This window comes from Molossus molossus, unplaced genomic scaffold (genome assembly GCF_014108415.1).
Source record: "Molossus molossus isolate mMolMol1 unplaced genomic scaffold, mMolMol1.p scaffold_m16_p_11, whole genome shotgun sequence".
Lineage (NCBI taxonomy): Eukaryota > Metazoa > Chordata > Mammalia > Chiroptera > Molossidae > Molossus > Molossus molossus.
The window spans coordinates 21,113,807-21,132,957 of record NW_023425346.1 but is presented as its reverse complement, the minus strand read 5'-3'; the positions used below and the strand labels follow the sequence as shown (position 1 = coordinate 21,132,957).

Here is a 19,151-nt window from a genome sequence, read left to right as displayed (position 1 = left end):
TGATTATTCCAAAAGGTAACTAATTACCGATATATAGGGCACAATGAGACCTCTTCACACTCTCGCTCTTCAAATAAGGTATCTGGGCACTCTCGACCTCCATTGGCTGCCTCCTGGTTGATGATCCTGTATCGAGACTGTCTTGTTGTGGCATTTCCTGAAGTAAAGGGAACATAAAATTAGGTGGATGCAGAGAAAATCCAGGGTTAACTAGCAACTGAAAAAAACAGAGGTGAAGTAAGAATATATAAAAAGACTACCGGGGAAACGAGAGTAACAAGCAAAGACTAGTGGTTAATAATCAATCTGACTTGTAGAGAGACACGTTTTACACTTAATAATTGTGACTTCGAATCTATGTGTCCTAATATACTAAGGTTATTTCCCACTGTCTTAGTGTGTTTGAAATTCATCTGAATCCATATTGCCTGTGGCATAAGAATGACATGGCACAATCTGTGAGCTGCAGAAACGCTCTCTCATCTCAAATAGCAGCTCAGGGGCCTAGCATTTCATTAGCAGCCAGTCATTCTCTTGGGTAAGACGCTTCCTCTCTAGGCTACTCTTTACAATGCAAACACTCATAAAAATGACTACATTAGTAACATATTTATGGGTATTAGTGTGTTAGATTTCTTATTCCTCATAACCTGAGATAATATGTATGTAATTGAAATTTAGAAAAGAGTCACTAAGTTTGTGAGAAAATATTGTCTAATTCATGGTTTTGCTAAGAAGCAGAATTATTAATAAGCATCTTGCTAAAAAGACAGCTGATGTTCACTTTAGTGTGTTGTAGCATTCATTTTATAACTTTAGATGTCTCCTGAATCAACAGCACCAACAAAAACCAATTATAGTTAAAGTGGTTATCAGCTATTTCAATTACTATGTGCAACATATTACATTAGGTGTGAAGATACCAATTCTTCAACTTAGAATTAAACAGAAAGACAAGGGACCAATAGATACGCAACTAGTTCTGAGTCATTGTAGAGCAAGAAGTGTCAGACTGAGGTGTAGTGTTAGAAGAACACAGAATAAAGCATAATCACTCATGTCTCTGAAGAGCAAAGACAGCTCTTGGAGGAGGCAGGATTTATTCCAAGACTTGCAGCTTGAATAAAAATAATAATGTGGTGCTGGCTGGTATTTCCCATTGGTTAGAGCATCGACCTACACACTGAAGGGTCTTGTGTTTGATTCCCAGTCAAGGGCACATACTTGGGTTATAGGTTCAATCTCTGGTTCAGTTGGGGGATGTGTGGGAGGCAACCAATCTATGTGTCTCTCTCACAAAGATGTTTCTCTCTCTTTCTCTCCTCTCTCTCCCCCTCCTTCCCTCCCTTCCACCCTCTCTAAAAATCAATGGAAAAAATAAAAAATATCCTTGGATGAGGATTAACAACAACAACAACAAAAAACTGCTGAAGCCATTTCCAGGCCAAAGAAACCGTTTGAGAAAAGGCACTGAGACATAGGGTGCATGGGATTTAGAGAGAGAGACATGTAACTGCACTCAAAAGGCTGATTTGCATATGGCTTGTGTGTGGGCATAAAAGGGTGTCTATAAAAATGGAGAGAGGGGGCGTATAGGAGAAATTTGAGTTAATTTGTAGGTTTGGGACAGATAATGCACCCAACCATGTTAAGAATAGTTTTAGAAAACCAGTAAACTAAGTGTAGTGAAACAAAAGGGAATTAAAAAGAACCTTTATTAAATTATTTACTCATGCCCTGGCTGGTGTGGCTTAGCGGGTTCAATGTTGCCCCATGCACCAAAAGGTTTCTGGTGCAATTCCTGATCAGAGCTCATGCCCGGGTCCTGGTTCCCCCAAAGTGGGGAGCATGCACAGCGGGAGGCAGCCAATGGATGTTTCTCTTTGGCATCAATGTTTCTCACTTTTCCTTTCGTCTATTTCTGCACTCAATAAAACATATTTTAAAAAATATTTATTCACATGGTTTTTAAAAAAATAATTATTACAAAAAGATATACTGAGAAGCAACTGACCTACTACCTATTCCCTGTCCTCCTTCCAAACACTATAAACTGTTTCTGTGCTTACTTCTGTGGTTACCTCTAAATCTATAATTAACATGCTTATGGCATTACTTTTAGATTTATTAGCTTTAGACATTATCGATTGACTTTCTACTATAATTGATGAGAATTTACTTTGCACCACCTTTCAATTTTTTATAATTATATAGCTATTTCTATGTGTCTGCTAGTTGTTTAAAAGCTTTATATAATCCATTGTTTCAGTCCTGCTGCTCACTCCTGTCTTCCATCAAAACAGCCACGAATGCTCTGGGTCTTCCTGGGTACATGGCTTCCTCTTCTACTGCCACCCACATTCCTGCTCAGTTAGGCCGTGGCTTCCTGTGATGTCATCAGCTTCTCTGCTCTTTGGTCCTTGTCCATTAAGTCTTCCGTAAATGAATTTAGATCTCTTATCCACTGATGGTCCTCTCCTTTCATTTTTGACAAGAAATTAGGGCTTTAAAAGTTCCTTTCTATCATTTTGATGAGATTAAGGATAAAAGGAAGACCAGCACATTTATACATTTAATAATCTTGAACTGTAAATGAAGGGCATGTATGCAATCTTCTCCATCTGCTCCCTTTTTTGGTTGCCTGTCTTCAACCTGATCTGTAACAAGGAGACTGTCCATAGATGGAGTGCATCATTAGTCTGCTTATTCATTGGCTTCTAGTTGGGCTTGGCAAATAGGGGATGGGGCACACAATGGAAGGAGAAATGATGGCAAAAGGAGAGAGGGAAATTGGGTTATTTATTCCACCAGATTTCATCTTCTGGATCATCACAAGTGGGCTCCACACCCCGTCAAAAGCTCCAGTTGCTGTGGAGGGGCATTTTCCTATAGCCACTTCATCTGAGTTCTACTAACTGCTCCTACCTCTATCTGCTTTCAGGATCTGGGCTCTCACTAGCCCAGGTCCTGCTGGCTTACATCCATCCCGCCCACTGCTTTGTACATGATCTGTTTAATTTTCTCCGGTTGCCCCATTTGAATGAGCCACCTTTTCTCCTGACAGCAACTGCTCATATTGCCAAAGGACAGATGCTACTAGCATTTGAGAGAGAGGGCTGCTGTGCTTGGTTCCTTTTGAAATGTAGTTAGGGCTCTGTGAGGAGTATAGAAAAGGGAGATTAAAAAGAGGGGGAAAAAAGTGTAATTTAAATGATTCTGCATAATAATATTAAAGCTATCTTCATTTGGGTAGGGACACTTTTTGTAAATAATTATGCCTTTGGGAAAAAGTTTATTCTCACCCTCTCAGTTAATTCCAATGATATTGTACTTACTCTAAAAAATGTTGTTTACCTTTAGGGTGTACACATAATAATGTGTGTGTGTGTGTGTGTCCTGTCCTAGTGTTATCTTAGGAGACAAAAAATGAAGACTGAAGATGATAGAAAAAATAAATGGGGTGCCTTTACTTCACATTGAGAGAGAACATGACCAGTACCTCTTCCTTCCCACTGAATCCACACACACAAACTCACCATACACACAAACACATGCACAGTGCACACTCACAGACAGAGGTATTCTGCTTTATGGTGTAATCCCAGGTCAAATAATTCAAACTTTGGGAAAAATAGTTGCACTGATTGTATTAAAGTGAAGGTTGAGAAGTGGAAGACAGTGGCTTTGCAGGTGGAAAGCATTTGTATTACAAATATATGTAAAATGTAGTGGAAGTTTTCAGGTATTATAACCTTGATCTATACCAGATACATTTCTGGGCATTTTGCATATGATATCTCACTTTATTATTATACCACTTTACGAGGTTGGTATTATTATTAGTAGTAGTACTACTACTAGTAGTAGTATACATAATTTATAAATAAGAAAACAGAGGGAGAAAGAGATACATAATTTGCACAAAGTCACCCAGCTAGGATTAAAACTGCAACTAAACAGACATCAAAATCCATGCATCTTTTTTCATAAAAGCGGCTTTTTAGTAAGATAAAGAGAAAGAAAGGACCGTTCCAGGGAGGAGTCCACATAACAGGTCCTCTGTTATTCCCAAAGGATATCTCTTCCTTTCTAATAAATTCTTCAATAGCACCCTATTGGCAGAAGGCTTTAAGTGTCAATGAAAACACGGAGTTTGTGGGGCGGGGTGAATGAAGCTTCCAAACTTACGCATATGAAAAAATAACAGTAAATTAAAGTGCCTGTCCGCAAACATAAACTACTGCTCAAGCATGATTATGGCTAATAAGCAACTAGTCTCAATTCAATTTTGAGTTATGCAAATCTAACAGGAAATGTATGAGTGGGCTGCAGACATGGAGGAATATTTATAGACTCTCCCTGAAGACCTACACTGCCTTTCCTGGAAAGAGGGCAAATCAGCCGGTGAAGAGCACCTCGGAGATTCATGGCCGGGTGAGCCGGGGCACATCACACAGAATTGAAGAATCATGAGTGTTGAGCCCTGGTGCCGGGTTATTCAACAGTGACTTGAAGTAAAGAACTGACCCCCTAAGTTTCCAATTGATTTGAAATGTGAGAGTAGAGGAAAAGCGAGTGGAGCGTGTAGAGCATGGTGAACACGAGCACGCTGGCCGAGGAAACGGTTGGACATGAACACCAGGGGAGGGATCCTGAGGGCAAGCGGATATGCCAGCGAGACACAGGGTGGATATTTATCAGCAATGCATGGCAGTTAGTTCAACACCAATCTTCCAAATTCTGATGGTGGAGTTTTAAAAATAAGACCTCTCTGCCTTTCCCTTATTTCTCGAATACCTTCAACACTTACAGGTCTAATAAATCTCAGTGACTCATTTGGCTTCATGATACCAATAGTCTTCCAGGCTTATTGCCTTCTCACCTGGTACTCTGTTCCTCCTCCCCACGTACACTTCCAGGTTCCCAATAAACAAACAAAACCAAAAATCTGCGCAGTATTCTCCTCTCACTGATTTAAAGCAAAAGGATGGCACCAATGATATTTAATAGTCATATCATAAAAACAACCACAGATGAAATACTTTCTGGGCTTGAGTTATAATCCTCATGCTTACTGGATTTCAGGAAATTCCTTTGATCTTGCTAAGCCTCAGTTTCCTTGGCTATAAAACAGACCAAATAAAAGTTTCTATTTACATGACTACTGTAAGAATTAAATGAGTTACTGCATATAAAGCATGTACAGATTACCTGGTATAGGAGTCTTCACTAGCATAATATGAGTTCAGGAAAGAACGTGAAAAGAAAAAGATTAGAAAAATAGTAGAAGAAAAGCTTCAGCAGTTGAAGCTGTTTCTAATCAAAAGAAAAATATGACAAACTACTCTTCTATCAGTGCTGGGTCTTGTCCATGTTCTGAGCATCTAGGACACCATGAATGACTTAATGTAATTCCACGGCCCTGGTTAAATTAAACTACAGTTGCCAGGCAACTGGTACCAACTGTCTTCTCATATCATCAGAGAGGAATGGATAGAGTGATTAAACTTGTTTGCTCAGGAGAGTCCTAGTTAATGCCTGTTATGCTGGCTTAAATATTAATAGCTCATTCACTCCCTTTCAGAAATGCTTTAGTTAGTGTGAAAAATTGTATGAATCCTCAGAAAAAGACCATTACCCCATGTAAATGTAAGAAACACGCATGTTTTGTTCTTCACTGCAGCACCAAGTTGCATTTCAAATGTGTAGAAAAGGTAGGCTGCCGTGCTGGTCTTAAAATTACCTGTTCAGTCTGATTACTGGACCCTTTTATTTCTTGCCATATAATTCTGTTTGCGATAGCAGTTCACGCATCTGAAGAAGACCGCTGCGTGTCCCAAGAAGACTAGCTCATGAATCATTAAATCAAACAGGGAAAGCGAGGACAGGGCTTATCTGGAAATAGTTGACTGGAGCTACTTCATATATTGTTATGATAGAAACATCACCAATAGATAATATACAACTAAAGAGAACTGGTGTTTGCTCAAAGTGGAGCATGGATATGAGAACCAAACAACTTTAATTTGGCAAAAATGACGAATGGTCATTAGGAAGTCTCTTTCTAAGTCAATTCTACAAACAGGGATCACAGTATGATGTTAAGCAGCCCAAGTTTCTTCAACGTTAAATCCCCTAAAAAGCACATTCTCTCGACTCACTAATTATACACAAGAGAATACCCCTTTCTGGTTTATTTACAACTTTTATTGAGTTTCAGACTTGAATTTGTTTATAGAAAAGGTACAAAACTAGGCTCACCATAAGCCCAAATATCTCCCACTTAAATTTGGAGAAATAGATACTGTGACCCTAAGTCCTCAGAGAAGCCACTTAGGACATACAGTGCTGTCACTGTTGATAAATATTTATCATGTTTCGAATACATGTAGGATATGCACCCAGGTGCTGTGTATTATAGGGCAACATACATACATGCATTATTACATCTCCCAGAGAAGCGGGAGTGAAACTTGCTGGATGGGTAATAATGTAGTTCTCCATGGTTTTATAAGCATCAGAAAAGATAATATAACTTTGTGTTTATTATCCAAAGGCCATCAATGCAGTATGCTCTCTCTTTGTTCAAAGAGAAATGAAGAGTTTAAGTGGTAAAAAAATATACATAATGTCCTAGAAAAACAATGAGTGGAAAGTTTTCATATACTTCCTTCCTATTTTTCTGGCTATTCTATATATAGAGCAAATACATCAGAGCAGTCTCCTCCCCCAGAATTCCTGCCCATCTAGCTAGACCTTCAAGTACTTCAAAACTAGCATTGAGCGCATATCTATCTATCTATCTATCTATCTATCTATCTATCTATCTATAGATATATATAATTAAATATATATATATATATATATATATAGCATTAAAACTGCAAAGCTTTTCTGTTAAACTTTCTAGAAATGTAGAAATAGGCTCCAGCATATCCATGTACTTCTTTCATTTTGAAATGTTGCCTGAAAAAATGTATTCTATATTCTTCAATTTTCATAATCATCATTCACTTTGCAACAGAGGCCAAATTCAGTGGCTCTGGCAACAGACAAGACCTCCAGGGCTCTGATTTCCAGTTCCAGCTCATTACAGAATTGTTATATGACCTTGGGCAATGCACTTAACCTTTCAAGCATCAATTTTCTGGCTTGTCCTCTGTGGGTAATTCCGTGGCACCAACTCACAGAACAGCTGTTAGGAATGTTTAATTAAATGGGATTTAAAGCATTTTTGCAAAGGTAATACATATATAACTAATCACTGAACTTAAAATTCTTTATATGCAAGCTCTTACCATAAGGAATAACACATGCTTAGATCTTCATAAACCAGCTAGGACAACAGTCCAGGCTAATAAACATATTCTCTCTATGGTCAGCACCACACACTCTCTGAAGCCTATGCAATAGTTCTAATTTCTAGGGACCATCTCCAATGCCCTCTATTTCCTGTCCAACTACTAGTGCTCTTAAAACATCTCCAGTTTGAAGATCAAACCTTATCAAATAGTGACAGTCTTCGACTTTGGCCCTTCCTCTCTTTAAGTATCACAACTGAAGTCACCCATAGGTAATCTTGAGGTCTACTCGACCGAACCATGAAGAGTTTAACCCTTGCTGAATATTAGAATCTCAAGGGAAGCTTTTATAGACTCATGATGTCCCCACCCACACCACACCTAAACCATTTAAAGCAGAATCTCTGGTGAGTGAAGCCCAAGCACTGGCGTGTTTTAAAAACCTCCAGGACACAGGACCACTGCCTTAGCATTTTACAGCCAGCATCTCTTATTCATCCAATATGTAAAACAGCGAAGACAATGTAGCATGGCTAACCAAGCAGTAGAAAACAAATGAGCACTAGCTAGATCATTACTGCTCTCAACACATTTAAAAAATGCAAACTGCCCTCTAGCTAAGTACATCATAATGGGCATAATTGGAAATGTGTACTATAAATGAGGAGGGTTAACAACACAATTTATAATAACGAGTTGCACTTGTCTTTTCTTCTTGCCAATGTGTGTGAAATAACAGGCATTTGTTTCCCCCAATCCTGACCCCTTTTCGCTTTAGCAGATGCAACGTCTAGTGGCTGCCGGCTACAGGGCTCCCTGACGTACTGCACTCCGTCATCATTGATGCTGAAATGCACTGCGACACCATATTGCACTGTATATAAACAGGTTTTGGAGGGCACAGATGTCACCTAAGACACAAGCTCAAGATGTTACCATCATTATTAGGCATGCATACTGAACCATATATTAGAAAAACCCCTTTAAATACTCCATGCTGCCATAATGAATTAATGCTCTATATCCTCATCGGTATTAACGGGAGCAACCTGTGCCTAGCACGGAGCTGACAGCTAGAGGACAAGAAGTCTTCTAGGTCAAGCTTACCTGTCACAGCATGAGGAGGGCACAAAGAAATGCACAGATAGCAACGCCAGGTCCTCAGATCCTCTGTTCTTACGGGATTATCGCCCAGCTATTTGCTGTGTGGAGAAAGCCCTGTTCTAAATGCTCCTCCTCTCATCATGGCTCAACAATGTGGATCCTGATTTCTGCAACTGTTTACAACGTCTCTTCCAGGATGTGTCTAGATGTGAAAACTGTTTTACCTAAATGCTAGGTGTGGGAAACCACTCAGACATTAATAACACTTGTTTTACTAAAGTTTTTATTTGGGGGATAGTGGTAAGACAAGTTAAAGGAAAATAACTCTGTGCAAGCAAGCCAATTAAAATAAAGCTTTTCATTTTTAACTATAAATGTTATCACAATGCAGACAAAGACTGTAATTATCCCTTTATGTGCGAAGCACGTGTTATTGCTCCCCTTGCTGTCTTCACCATTTTGCAGCATCAATATGAAGTCACTGCTGTTGAAATTCCTTTTATGACTTAGTGTTGATATAATAACATGACTTCTTAGAATCAGTGATTTTGGAATTCCCATTCTGTGAACTTGGAAAAAGTATTTATTTTCTGGTGTCTCAAAGGGGAATAATTAGAATTCCTTATCTGGGGCTTTAAAAAAATAGAGGGAAAAAATATATATATATTAATTCAGTGTTTGGCATCTGTTAAGTATGTAAAATTTTTAGTTGGTAGGCAGGTAAGTGTGGGAGATTGGTTTTTCTCTGCCTCTTCATCTAGATAATTCCTATGCTGCTTCTGAGACTCAACAAAGGATCGAGTCTTTCAAGAAGTCTTTCCAGCCCTGCCCCTCAGCCACACAGCCCTCTGTCCAGGCGTCCACTCCTCCACAGAGATCTCAGTGCACCTCGCTGTCTTCTTGTCTCCCTCTGCCTCCAAACAGTAGCATCTACAGGACTTACTACAGTTCACAAAACCTAGTAGACAATAGCACATGATTTCTGAATAAATGAGAATACAGGAGTGAAAGTTGTGATTAGATGAACATACAGCCTCTACAATTTGTTTTTCTTTAATGAAAATTCAGACATTCGTTTCTCCCATGAGACAGAGAACACGTCTGCAAGAGCTCTGCTGGTACAGAGAAGCTAAAATGCTACAGAGGTTTGCTTTTAATTCAATGTAAAGTGTTAATATTTTTAATTTTACAAATTTTCAAGCATATCAAATGAACTCAATGTAGCCATCCATCATCATCAATAATTACATGGCAAGCTTGTTTTCCCTAAAGTTTTGCTCATTCACAGACACCCAAATTATTTCAAAGAACATTTAGCTATCTTATCATTTTATCTATAAATATTTCAGAATAGATGTATAAAAGGGCGTATTTAAAACATAACCCTAGGAACACTATCATACCTTGAAATATTAATACCAATTATCCTAAAATACTTATAATCACCCAACTGTCATTAAGTTACAGTTTAGATCCCAATTGTCAAATGGGTTCAAGTTGCTGATATGTCCTGTAGGTTCCTCTTCTTTTTCTTTTTGTTTCCTTTGCAATTCTCTTTGAAAGGCTTTCAAGATAATGCACAGTCAGAAAAAAAAAGGTAGAAAATTAAGGGAAAATTTTTGAGCACTGGCCCCTGGAAACATTTCTCTATTGCTGATGGTGAGGCCTGGCTTTGAACAGGTATGCTAAATTAGGAAATAAGCAGCAAAGCCTGCCACCAAAGTAGGACAAGCTTTGGTCAGAGACACGCACACACACACACACACACACACACGCGCGCGCACACACGACTTCGGTGTGTGGACTATAAAAGGAAATCCTGCTGTGACCAAGGGAAAGAGTGAGAGTGTGGTCTGTCTTGGCTTTCACTGTAAATAAAACAGGGGGAAAAAAAGTCACCCCGAGATTTCCTAAGCAGACGCCTCCATTAATTAATACATGTGTGGAGCTAAAATTCCCACTACTGTACTTGGAAGACAAAACCAAAGACATAACTCTTTATAAGGTGTTCTGGATTGTTCTGGAAACAAAGAATAATGAAATCCTCCTAGGAGATGCTGTTTTATAAATTGAGACGACAGCACAACAAAAGACAAAAATAGTCCTGTCCTCATGGGCTTTAGGTTCCAGTGAAAGGACAAAGAAAATTAAAAAACAAATTCTAAATATTTAATGTTTCTTTTGGCAATTAAGTGTTGTGCAGAAACAACAGAAACACAACAAAAATGTGGATGGGAATGTTAGGAAGGGAGTGGGTGTGTGTCTGTGTGTGTATAGTGGGGGAGAGGGAGAGTTGTGGTTTTATTTAATTTAACTTATGTTTTTAATATGTTTTTATTGATTTTTTTTTAGAGAGAAAGGAAAGGAGAGAGAGATAGAAACATCGATGTGAGAGAGAGACATCGATCGGCTGCCTCCTATGTGCTCCCTAATTGGGGTATCAAGCCCGAAACCTGGACATGTGCCCTGACTGGGAATCGAACTGGGATCTCTGAGTCCATGGAAGGACCCTCAATTAACTGAGCCACACCAGCCAGGTGAGGGTTGTGATTTTAAATGTCAAAAGCCTCAGTGAGAAGGGAATATTTGAGTAAGAACATGAAGGAGATTGGTGGGTCATCTATATAATATCTATGGGAAGACAAGTCTAGGCAGAGCCAATAGTAAGTGCAAAGGCCCAGAGTCAAACCACAGAAAGAGCAAGGGAGACAAGAGTGGCTAGTTCACCCTCAGGGTGGCTCAGCTGGTTAGAGTCATTCCCTCTCCCCATCCCCATGCACGAAATGGTTGTGGGTTCCATTACTGGTCAGGGCATGTACTAGACACAACTGATCTCTCTCTCTCTCTCTCTCTCTCTCTCTCTCTCTCCCCCCCCCCCCCGTCCCTCTCTCTAACAAATCCTTGGGTGAGTATTAAAAATAATAGTGGCTGGATCACTGAGTACTTTGGGGTACAAAGGGAAGATAGAAAAGGTCAGTGTTTCCTCATGGAAAAGGAAATTGGATTTTCTTCAAATATCATATAAAAAATAATTAGCAAAAAAAAACTTTTCTGAATAAAAAGACAGTGCAATATCTTTAGGTCTTTGGGATAGGAAAGAATATCTCAAAACAAAGAAAATGAAAATCATAAGGTAAATGACTGATAAATTTAACTATATTAAAATTAAGCATTTTTGCTCATTGAATGACAAACCTCCCCCTGAATGGCAATATTTATACTATATGGAACCAAGCACAATTTCCTCTCCAGAATATAATCACCAAAACAATAATAAAAAGAAAAGGCCCAAGCACTTTCCATGTTTCATTCACTTGCCAAATGGTTAACATGAATCAATTCATTTACCCCTCATTGCGCCCCTAAAACACAAGTCCCGCTTGTCGCTCCCATTTTGCAGGCCAGAGAATGGAGGTACAGAGAAGTCTTGTACCTTTCCCAAGGTGCCGGGCGTGATGGAGAGGACTTGGACCAGCAGTCTGCGTCCAGAGCCCGTGTTCCTCGGCTGCCCTCACTCTACCACCTCTCTGTGCGTCCCTCAACCCCTGAGTGGCCCCAGCCCAGTGTAAGAATCACAATCCAACAGTCAGGATCAGTGCAAGTGTCCCAGGAATCAAAGCTCAAAGTCAGGGAGGATAACGCCCCTAGAAAAAACCAATCAGGCTCAGGATCCCAGGCCTGGGCGTGTGATCTGTGCCCACTCGTGGGGCCCCAGGCCCAGCGGGGCTCTGGCTTTAACACACTGCAGCGACTGTCTTGAAAGTCTTAATAATGTTGAGCAGGGCACCCCAGATTTTCATTTTGCGCTGGGCCCTGCAAATTATATTGCTGGTCCTGATAAGAACAGATGGTCATGTGGGCAGCGAGAAAGACCCTGTTGGTCTTTGGGATTTTTCCTTCTCAGAAGCACTCACTCAGAGGTGAGAAGGCGGGGTTTGCTCGGTCCTGGATTCTGAGAGTTGCTGTCTGGTTTGGTTTCTCTCTTAGCACTAACATCCTTTGAGCAGAAGGGAGCATTGGCATCATCATCCAGTTACGGGAACTCCACGGGATGGGCAAAGACCCCAGGACACCCCGGGTCAGGAAAATACGCTATTAAACAATGTTGGGTTATAGTAATTTATCTGCTGACCTATAATGCACATTTGTTTTTATTATTCAAGAAAACAGATTCTCCTCATTACTTGCCCAGATAATAAAATGGCCTCATAATTTTTCTGGTTTCTTATGCTGTCTAACCTCATTATTTTCTGTACTACTTTTTTTAACATAAATCTGATATTATCTCGCCCATGCCTAAAATGTAAATGGTCTATCAGAATTCCATGTAATGTTGAATCTTCTCAGAATGGCATAAACCTCTTCATGAGCCGTTCCCTGCACATTTCTCTATTTCTTATCACTCCCCCATAATGCATCATGCATCCCAAGTACACAAGCTGCCTGCCTGCAATCCATCTAATTAAAATGTACTCTCGCACTGACAAGCCTCTGCACACACATGCCCTACGCTACCTGTAACATAATTCTACCCAGATCTACTTTGAAACTCCTGATATACCAGCTCTCATCTCCCCTGGGCCCTGAGCTAGTGGAAGACCCCTTGCCTGGCTGCACAATACCCCGTGCTCATTCCTTACAGAAAAAATATGTTTCTATATTGTTCCCTGTTAAAAAGCCCTATGATTTAAGTAACCTTGTGTTATTCATCTTAATATTATTAGCAGTTGACAAAAACCTTGGTATAAGATCAACCCTAGAGAAAGGCTTTACTAAGTTAATGATACATTCATCCATTATCATTCATTCGATAAATATTTAGGCACTTGCTTTGTGGCAGCTACTGCTGGGTTCAGGCAGGGCGCAGCACAAGGAGCCTATTTGGAGAACGGTAACTGTTTTGAGGAAAATAACTCGGGGTGATGAGCAAGACAGAGACGGGGAAGAGGGGTTTCCTAATAAGGTTGTCAGGGAAAGAGTGAGACGCGGTGTCTGAACCGAAAACAAAGTGTTGATTGAAAAGCACCTGTACCAAGGGCTGGGCAAAGAGCATTTTAGGGAGAAGGAGCAGCCAGGGAAAGCTGAACACGCTGGTTAGAAAGGAGGCCCTGGCTGGAGGAAGGTACGGAAAGCAGAGGATGGTAGGACGTGAGTTCACGAAGTTGTAAAGCAGACTGTGCGGGTGAAGCCGCCTGATTGTTCCTGCAAGTGGAGGGTGATCCACTTCTCCAGCACTCCTTGCCCAGGACGCATGACCTCGCTCACCGGTTTCTCCTTTGGGAAGAATGAGTGGCACCTAGCACACGGCTTTGGGTGAAGGACATGCGTGGCTCCTCCTTCCCTCTCCTTTTCTGTCGTTTGGATACATCTGCACAGGGGTTGCACACGTTCTGATCTTTTCTCAGTCACACTCATGCATGTTTTCAAGTATACAACATGGGCTGTGACCAGGTGGTTAAGCATGTCTAATTCTGGGGTTGAGAAACAGCTGGTGTTTTGAGCTCCCTCTGCTCTGACGAACCTTCAATTGTTTCCGAATTAGGGTGAGTGGAAAACTTAGACTTCCTCAGTGTCCGAGACCATGCCCGAGTTTGTTGGCCACACGCCCTTACTTCTAAGTGTATTTTCTTTATTAAAAGGACTACAAAGTGGTTGTTAGACTGACAGACCTCAAAGGGAAGGGAGGAGGCAGGAAGAGATAAATCAAAGAACTTCTATGCATATATGCATAGCCAATGGACACAGACAACAGTGTAGGGAAGGCAGGAGGGTGGTGGGAGTGGGGAGGAGGGGGTCAGTGTGAGAAAAGGGGGGGCATCTGTTAATACCTTTCACAATAAAGATAAGCTAAAAAATTAATAATAATAACTTTTATGACTTGATCTTGAGTCCTTATATATCCTACGATTTACTCAGGGGAGATGAAATATTAAATGGAAGACAGGGAGGAACTTTCCACAGTTGGAGCCATTATTGCTGAGCTGGCCTCTATATGCAGGATAAGTAAACCCCAGGCAGCAGGTCGTCTCATGAATGGTACATGTTATATCTACATGCAAGATGAATATATACAGTCTCAGAGAGGTTCACTGAATGGAAACAACAGGAGTCCATTTTAGGTATGTTAGATTCTACAGTTCAAGCTCTTTCCACCACACATGAACAAATTAGTGAGACGCTCAACACAGAATAATTAAGTGCTATACTGAATGCAGTCAAAGCTCAACGCAGAAAGTGTTGTGGTCATTCAGCCATGGGGGAGACCACTACAGGTTCAAGTAAGAAATGAGCATAACTTCCCACAGAACTCATCATCATATTCATGCAGCCTCTACTTTGGTTTTCATTCACAAGGCCTCTAAATTTAAAAAATAAGCATATTTTAAGTATCAGGGTAAATTAAATATAACTTGGAAAAATCTCAAATGGCAGGCAATCTATCACCCCTAGCATATTGATTTTGGAATGTTTTATTCCACATCACGTTACACATGTCCTGCAGTAGGTATTCTATCTGAACCATTTCCATATAGAAACTTAATTTTGAAGGAACTTCAAGAGATTAGCAGAATATCCAGTGATAATTTTTCTATTAGGAAATACTTAAAAGTTGTTTGTTAAAACTGAGGGATCTACTATATTTTCAGCATGAATTTGCTATCTTCTTGATTTGTTACATACATTATTTGATGTTCTTATAAAACCTAAAGTTCTAAATTGACATATTAAGATCCCAACATTTAACTCTACCTCTAACTCTAGGCACTTCAGGCTTTGTTACAGTAATACAAATAAAATAGTTTATAAATCTACCATCACTAGCTAATTCAGTGAGTCAAAAAAACTCCTGAAATTACATCTAATTTAGAATCATATTAAAATGCAACCAGAGTCAAGGAAGTGAAAAATAATGTATTCTTTTTTAATTGTAGAAAATTATTTAATAAAGTAACACCCTGTTAAATCAAAATTAATTTATTCTAGCTCTTCATAGGAAGTACATTGAAAGTCTAAAAATAAACTTCTAATTATAATGGGTACCTTGGTTTCTGAAAGGCAATCCATTTAACTCTATAAGCAAATAAGGATTACATTGTGTTGCACTGTATGGTCTGCAGAGAATTCTACATATGAGAATGCAAAAAGCCAGAAGTAAAAACACTTTGAAAAGATAGAGCATTCACATCCAAAGAAATGCAGCTTTTTTGCCACTAAGGCTAACAATGAATCATTATAAATATCCATGTGAGCCTTAGGATTTATTTATGGTAATGTAGCTTGACTTTTGAATAAAGAAGATTAATAGTGCTTTAGAGAAACTATTAGATGCTAACTAAGAAGACATAATAGCGGATTTCAGGTGTAAAGGACAGAACTTCATGCATTAAGTCGGCATTTGTTTATTCTGTTTGCTTTTTTGCTTATTTAATTTTGTTTGATATGTTAGTTTATTTTATAAGAAAACCAAGACAACACTGTTTATGATAGAGTATTCCTAGGAATGATAGCCTAGGCATTTTAATAAGAATCCAAGTACACAGAGACTGCATATTTTGTTTGTTTAAAGTCAAATACCTAGCCCAGACCATGCTCAAGGAGAACCCTTTCTCCCTCCCCAAAGTTTCTGTTCTACAAGAAAATGTTATTCTACCGTATTTATATTCCCTGGAGCTCCATTTTCCTTTTCTGTATTTCTACCTTATTTACAACAGCTGTGCTCTCAAACTGAAGCTTTGAAGTGGCTTTTGCAGTGTTGTCTTGTCTTGGTTTTCAAAAGAGGTAAGCTTTGGCCTTCCTCTGCCTATGGGTCGGCACCGAGAGGGACGGGTGGACACAGAAGGGAGAACGTTGGTCATATTCGGAATCTCTATCAAAGAGCTGAGCTAGAATGTCTCCGAGAGGTCAGTCTCAGGGTGACAACCACTCTCCCTAACTGAGGGGACTGCTCCCATACTCTGTTCTTTCTACACACTCCCGTCCTAGGCAAGTCCTGATGCTAAGGCAGCTGATCCACAGGCTGCTGCTGATTGATTGAGGAACCTGGCAAAAACTGGGCAAGAGGCTCTGTTATTTGGTAAGTTGAATAAAGAGCCCCAAGGGAAGATTCTGTCAGTGTTGGGTGCTTGACTTAAACGATTTTTCGGAGCAGGGACTGGGGCAGCGGTTCTGAGCTCTCTGTCTGCTCGAGGTCAGAGCGCAGACTCAGAGCCAGCCCACTGGAAGGGAGGGCAGCAGGCTCACAGAGGAGCAGAGGTGGGGTGAGGAGCCAAAGGGAAGCCTCAGCTCCTGTTTGCAGGTCAAGTTCCCATACCACCTACGCGATTTCTTTTTCTTCTTTTGGACATCGATAGGATGTCCTGTTATCACTTCCTAACAAGTCCCTTGTCATCTCTTGTAGCTAGAGGGACTGAATCCTTGAAAAGGGAAATCAATTCAATTAGAACAATATATAGATGAAAGTTCCACATTTCTTAAAGAATCCACTGGCCCTTGGTTAAATCAAATGTTTCTATAGTCCAGTGCTTCTCAAACTTTAATATGTCTTAGAATTACTAAGGTGGTTTGTTTAAAAAATTCAGATTTGGGGGCCCACAGTCCTGACTTCAAAATCAGAATCTCTTAGGGTTTTAGCAAACATTCCAGGTAATTCTGAGCTGGAAGTTCATGGACCACACTTTCAGAAACTTGTTCGAAATTATTGTTTTACTCTTGGGTCAGTCTAGGCCATTGAAAGACTGCACATGACCACAATTTTGCATTTTAACATTATACCCTTGGGTTTCATTAGAAAAAACAAACAATGAAGCCCTTACTCCATTTCCTATAGACATATCACCTCTGCTGGAGTCCCGTGTTGAAATGTGAAGTTACAATAAGAAATGCCTTTTAGGAACTAGTGATCAAATAGCCTTTGCTTCCCATGAGATACTCATAAGATTTCATTAAAACTAATAATAAACTGACTTCATTAAAAATAATAAATGAATGAATAAAAAATTAAAAAGATAAAACATTCCATTTTCAATTTTTTTTGAGGTAACACCATGTTGTTTTCCATAGTGGCTGCACCAGTCTGCATTCCCACAGCAGTGTACTAGAGTCCCCTTTTCTCCACACCCTCGCCAGCACTTGTTATGTGATGATTTGTTGATGGTGGCCACTCTGGCAGGAGTGAGGTGATAACACATAGTCATTTTAATTTGCATCTCTCTGATGATTAGTAATGTTGAGCATTTTTCCATAGTTGCTTGGACATTTGTATGTCCTCTTTTTTGACCCAGTGATCCCACTTGTAGGAATATATCCTAAGAAGCCTGAGACACCAGTAAGGAAGAATATAGGCACTCCTCTGTTCATAGCAACACCATTTATAATAGCTAAGATCTGGAAACGGCCCAAATGTCCATCAGTAGATGACTCGATAAAAAAGCTGTGGCACATGTACACAATGGAATACTATGCAGCTGTAAGAAAGAGAGATCTCTTACCCTTTGAGACAGCATGGAGTGATCTGGAGAGTATTATGCTAAGTGAAATAAACCAGTCAGAGAAAGACAAGTATCACATGGTCTCACTTATATGTGGAATCTAATGAACAAATTAAACTGATAAATAGAATAGATCCAGAGACATGGAAGTAGATAACAGACTAACAAACCTCAGAGGGAAGGGAGGGTAGGGGATGGGAAGAGATGAACCAAGGAACTTATATGCTTATATGCACAACCAATGGACACAGTGAAGGCAGCAGTGTCACAGAGCGGGAACGAGGGGGTCAGTGGGGGACAAAAGGAGGGACATCTCTAATACTTTCAACAATAAAGATAAATTTAAAAATTAATTAAGTAATTAATTATTTTTTAAAAAGGATAGAACATGTTTCCCTTTTAATTACAGTTGCCAGCTAACTGGATTGAATCTGATTCCAAGTCCCATGTATTCCATCTCCAGCATCATCATGTGTGTTCTTTTAACAAGCCACACAACTCATTTAGAAAAGGAATTTAGTTGTAAAGGCAGATCGACATTTTCAGCAGTTTGTTAGGTTTGCTTAAGCATGTAGGTTTTAACTGGCATCCATTTATTTGACCCTGATTTACTGAATTCTATTCTGTACTAAGTTTATTATTAGGCACTTTGGGGAATGAAAACTGAAAAGGTCCCAGGCCACAGGACTTCACATTCCTTCAGAGAAGAAACAAAACACATTTACCAACAGCTAAAAGGCAAGCCCCTCATACAGGGTGATGTGGCGTGAGAGTGAGGGGTCACTGTGTCCAGCAGGAGGACCAGGACAGGTCCTGTGGAGGAGGACAGGATTTACATCTGGTAAAGTGGGCAAACAACAGAGATGAAGAGAAAGATATTCTAGACGGAGGGTAATTCTGAGTTTCCTTACTACCTTCGCTCACTGCACCCTGAATTTCTGCAGAGCACATACCACATTTTGTAACTGCATGCTCCTTTAGGTAATCCCATCCCATCACTGTCTTCCTCCCGAGACTGTACTCTCCATAACGGAGGGATGTGTTCCAGTCACCACTCTGCGCATATACACACAGGACCTACCCTGGCTAAGTGCCTGGGACACAGTGCTCGTTCAGCAAGTGTTAACTCCTGAATGAGTGGTCAAGAGTCTAGGATTCCATGTGCTTTGCCATTTATTAGTTTTGCAATCTTGGGCCCTATATCCAAGTCCCTATATCCTCACATGTAACATGGGGTTGTAATAATTCTTTTCATATA

At 40.0% G+C, this 19,151-nt stretch overlaps 1 protein-coding gene across 1 annotated transcript in view; it reads right to left on the bottom strand.

Annotated features, from left to right (window-relative positions):
* Positions 1 to 19,151, bottom strand: part of THSD7B (thrombospondin type 1 domain containing 7B) — an 848,907-nt gene that overhangs the window by 353,548 nt on the left and 476,208 nt on the right. Inside the window, exon 11 of the mRNA XM_036254339.1 lies at positions 28 to 157. Coding sequence (XP_036110232.1) covers positions 28 to 157 — 130 coding nt within the window. The remainder of the gene's footprint in view (positions 1 to 27; positions 158 to 19,151) is intronic.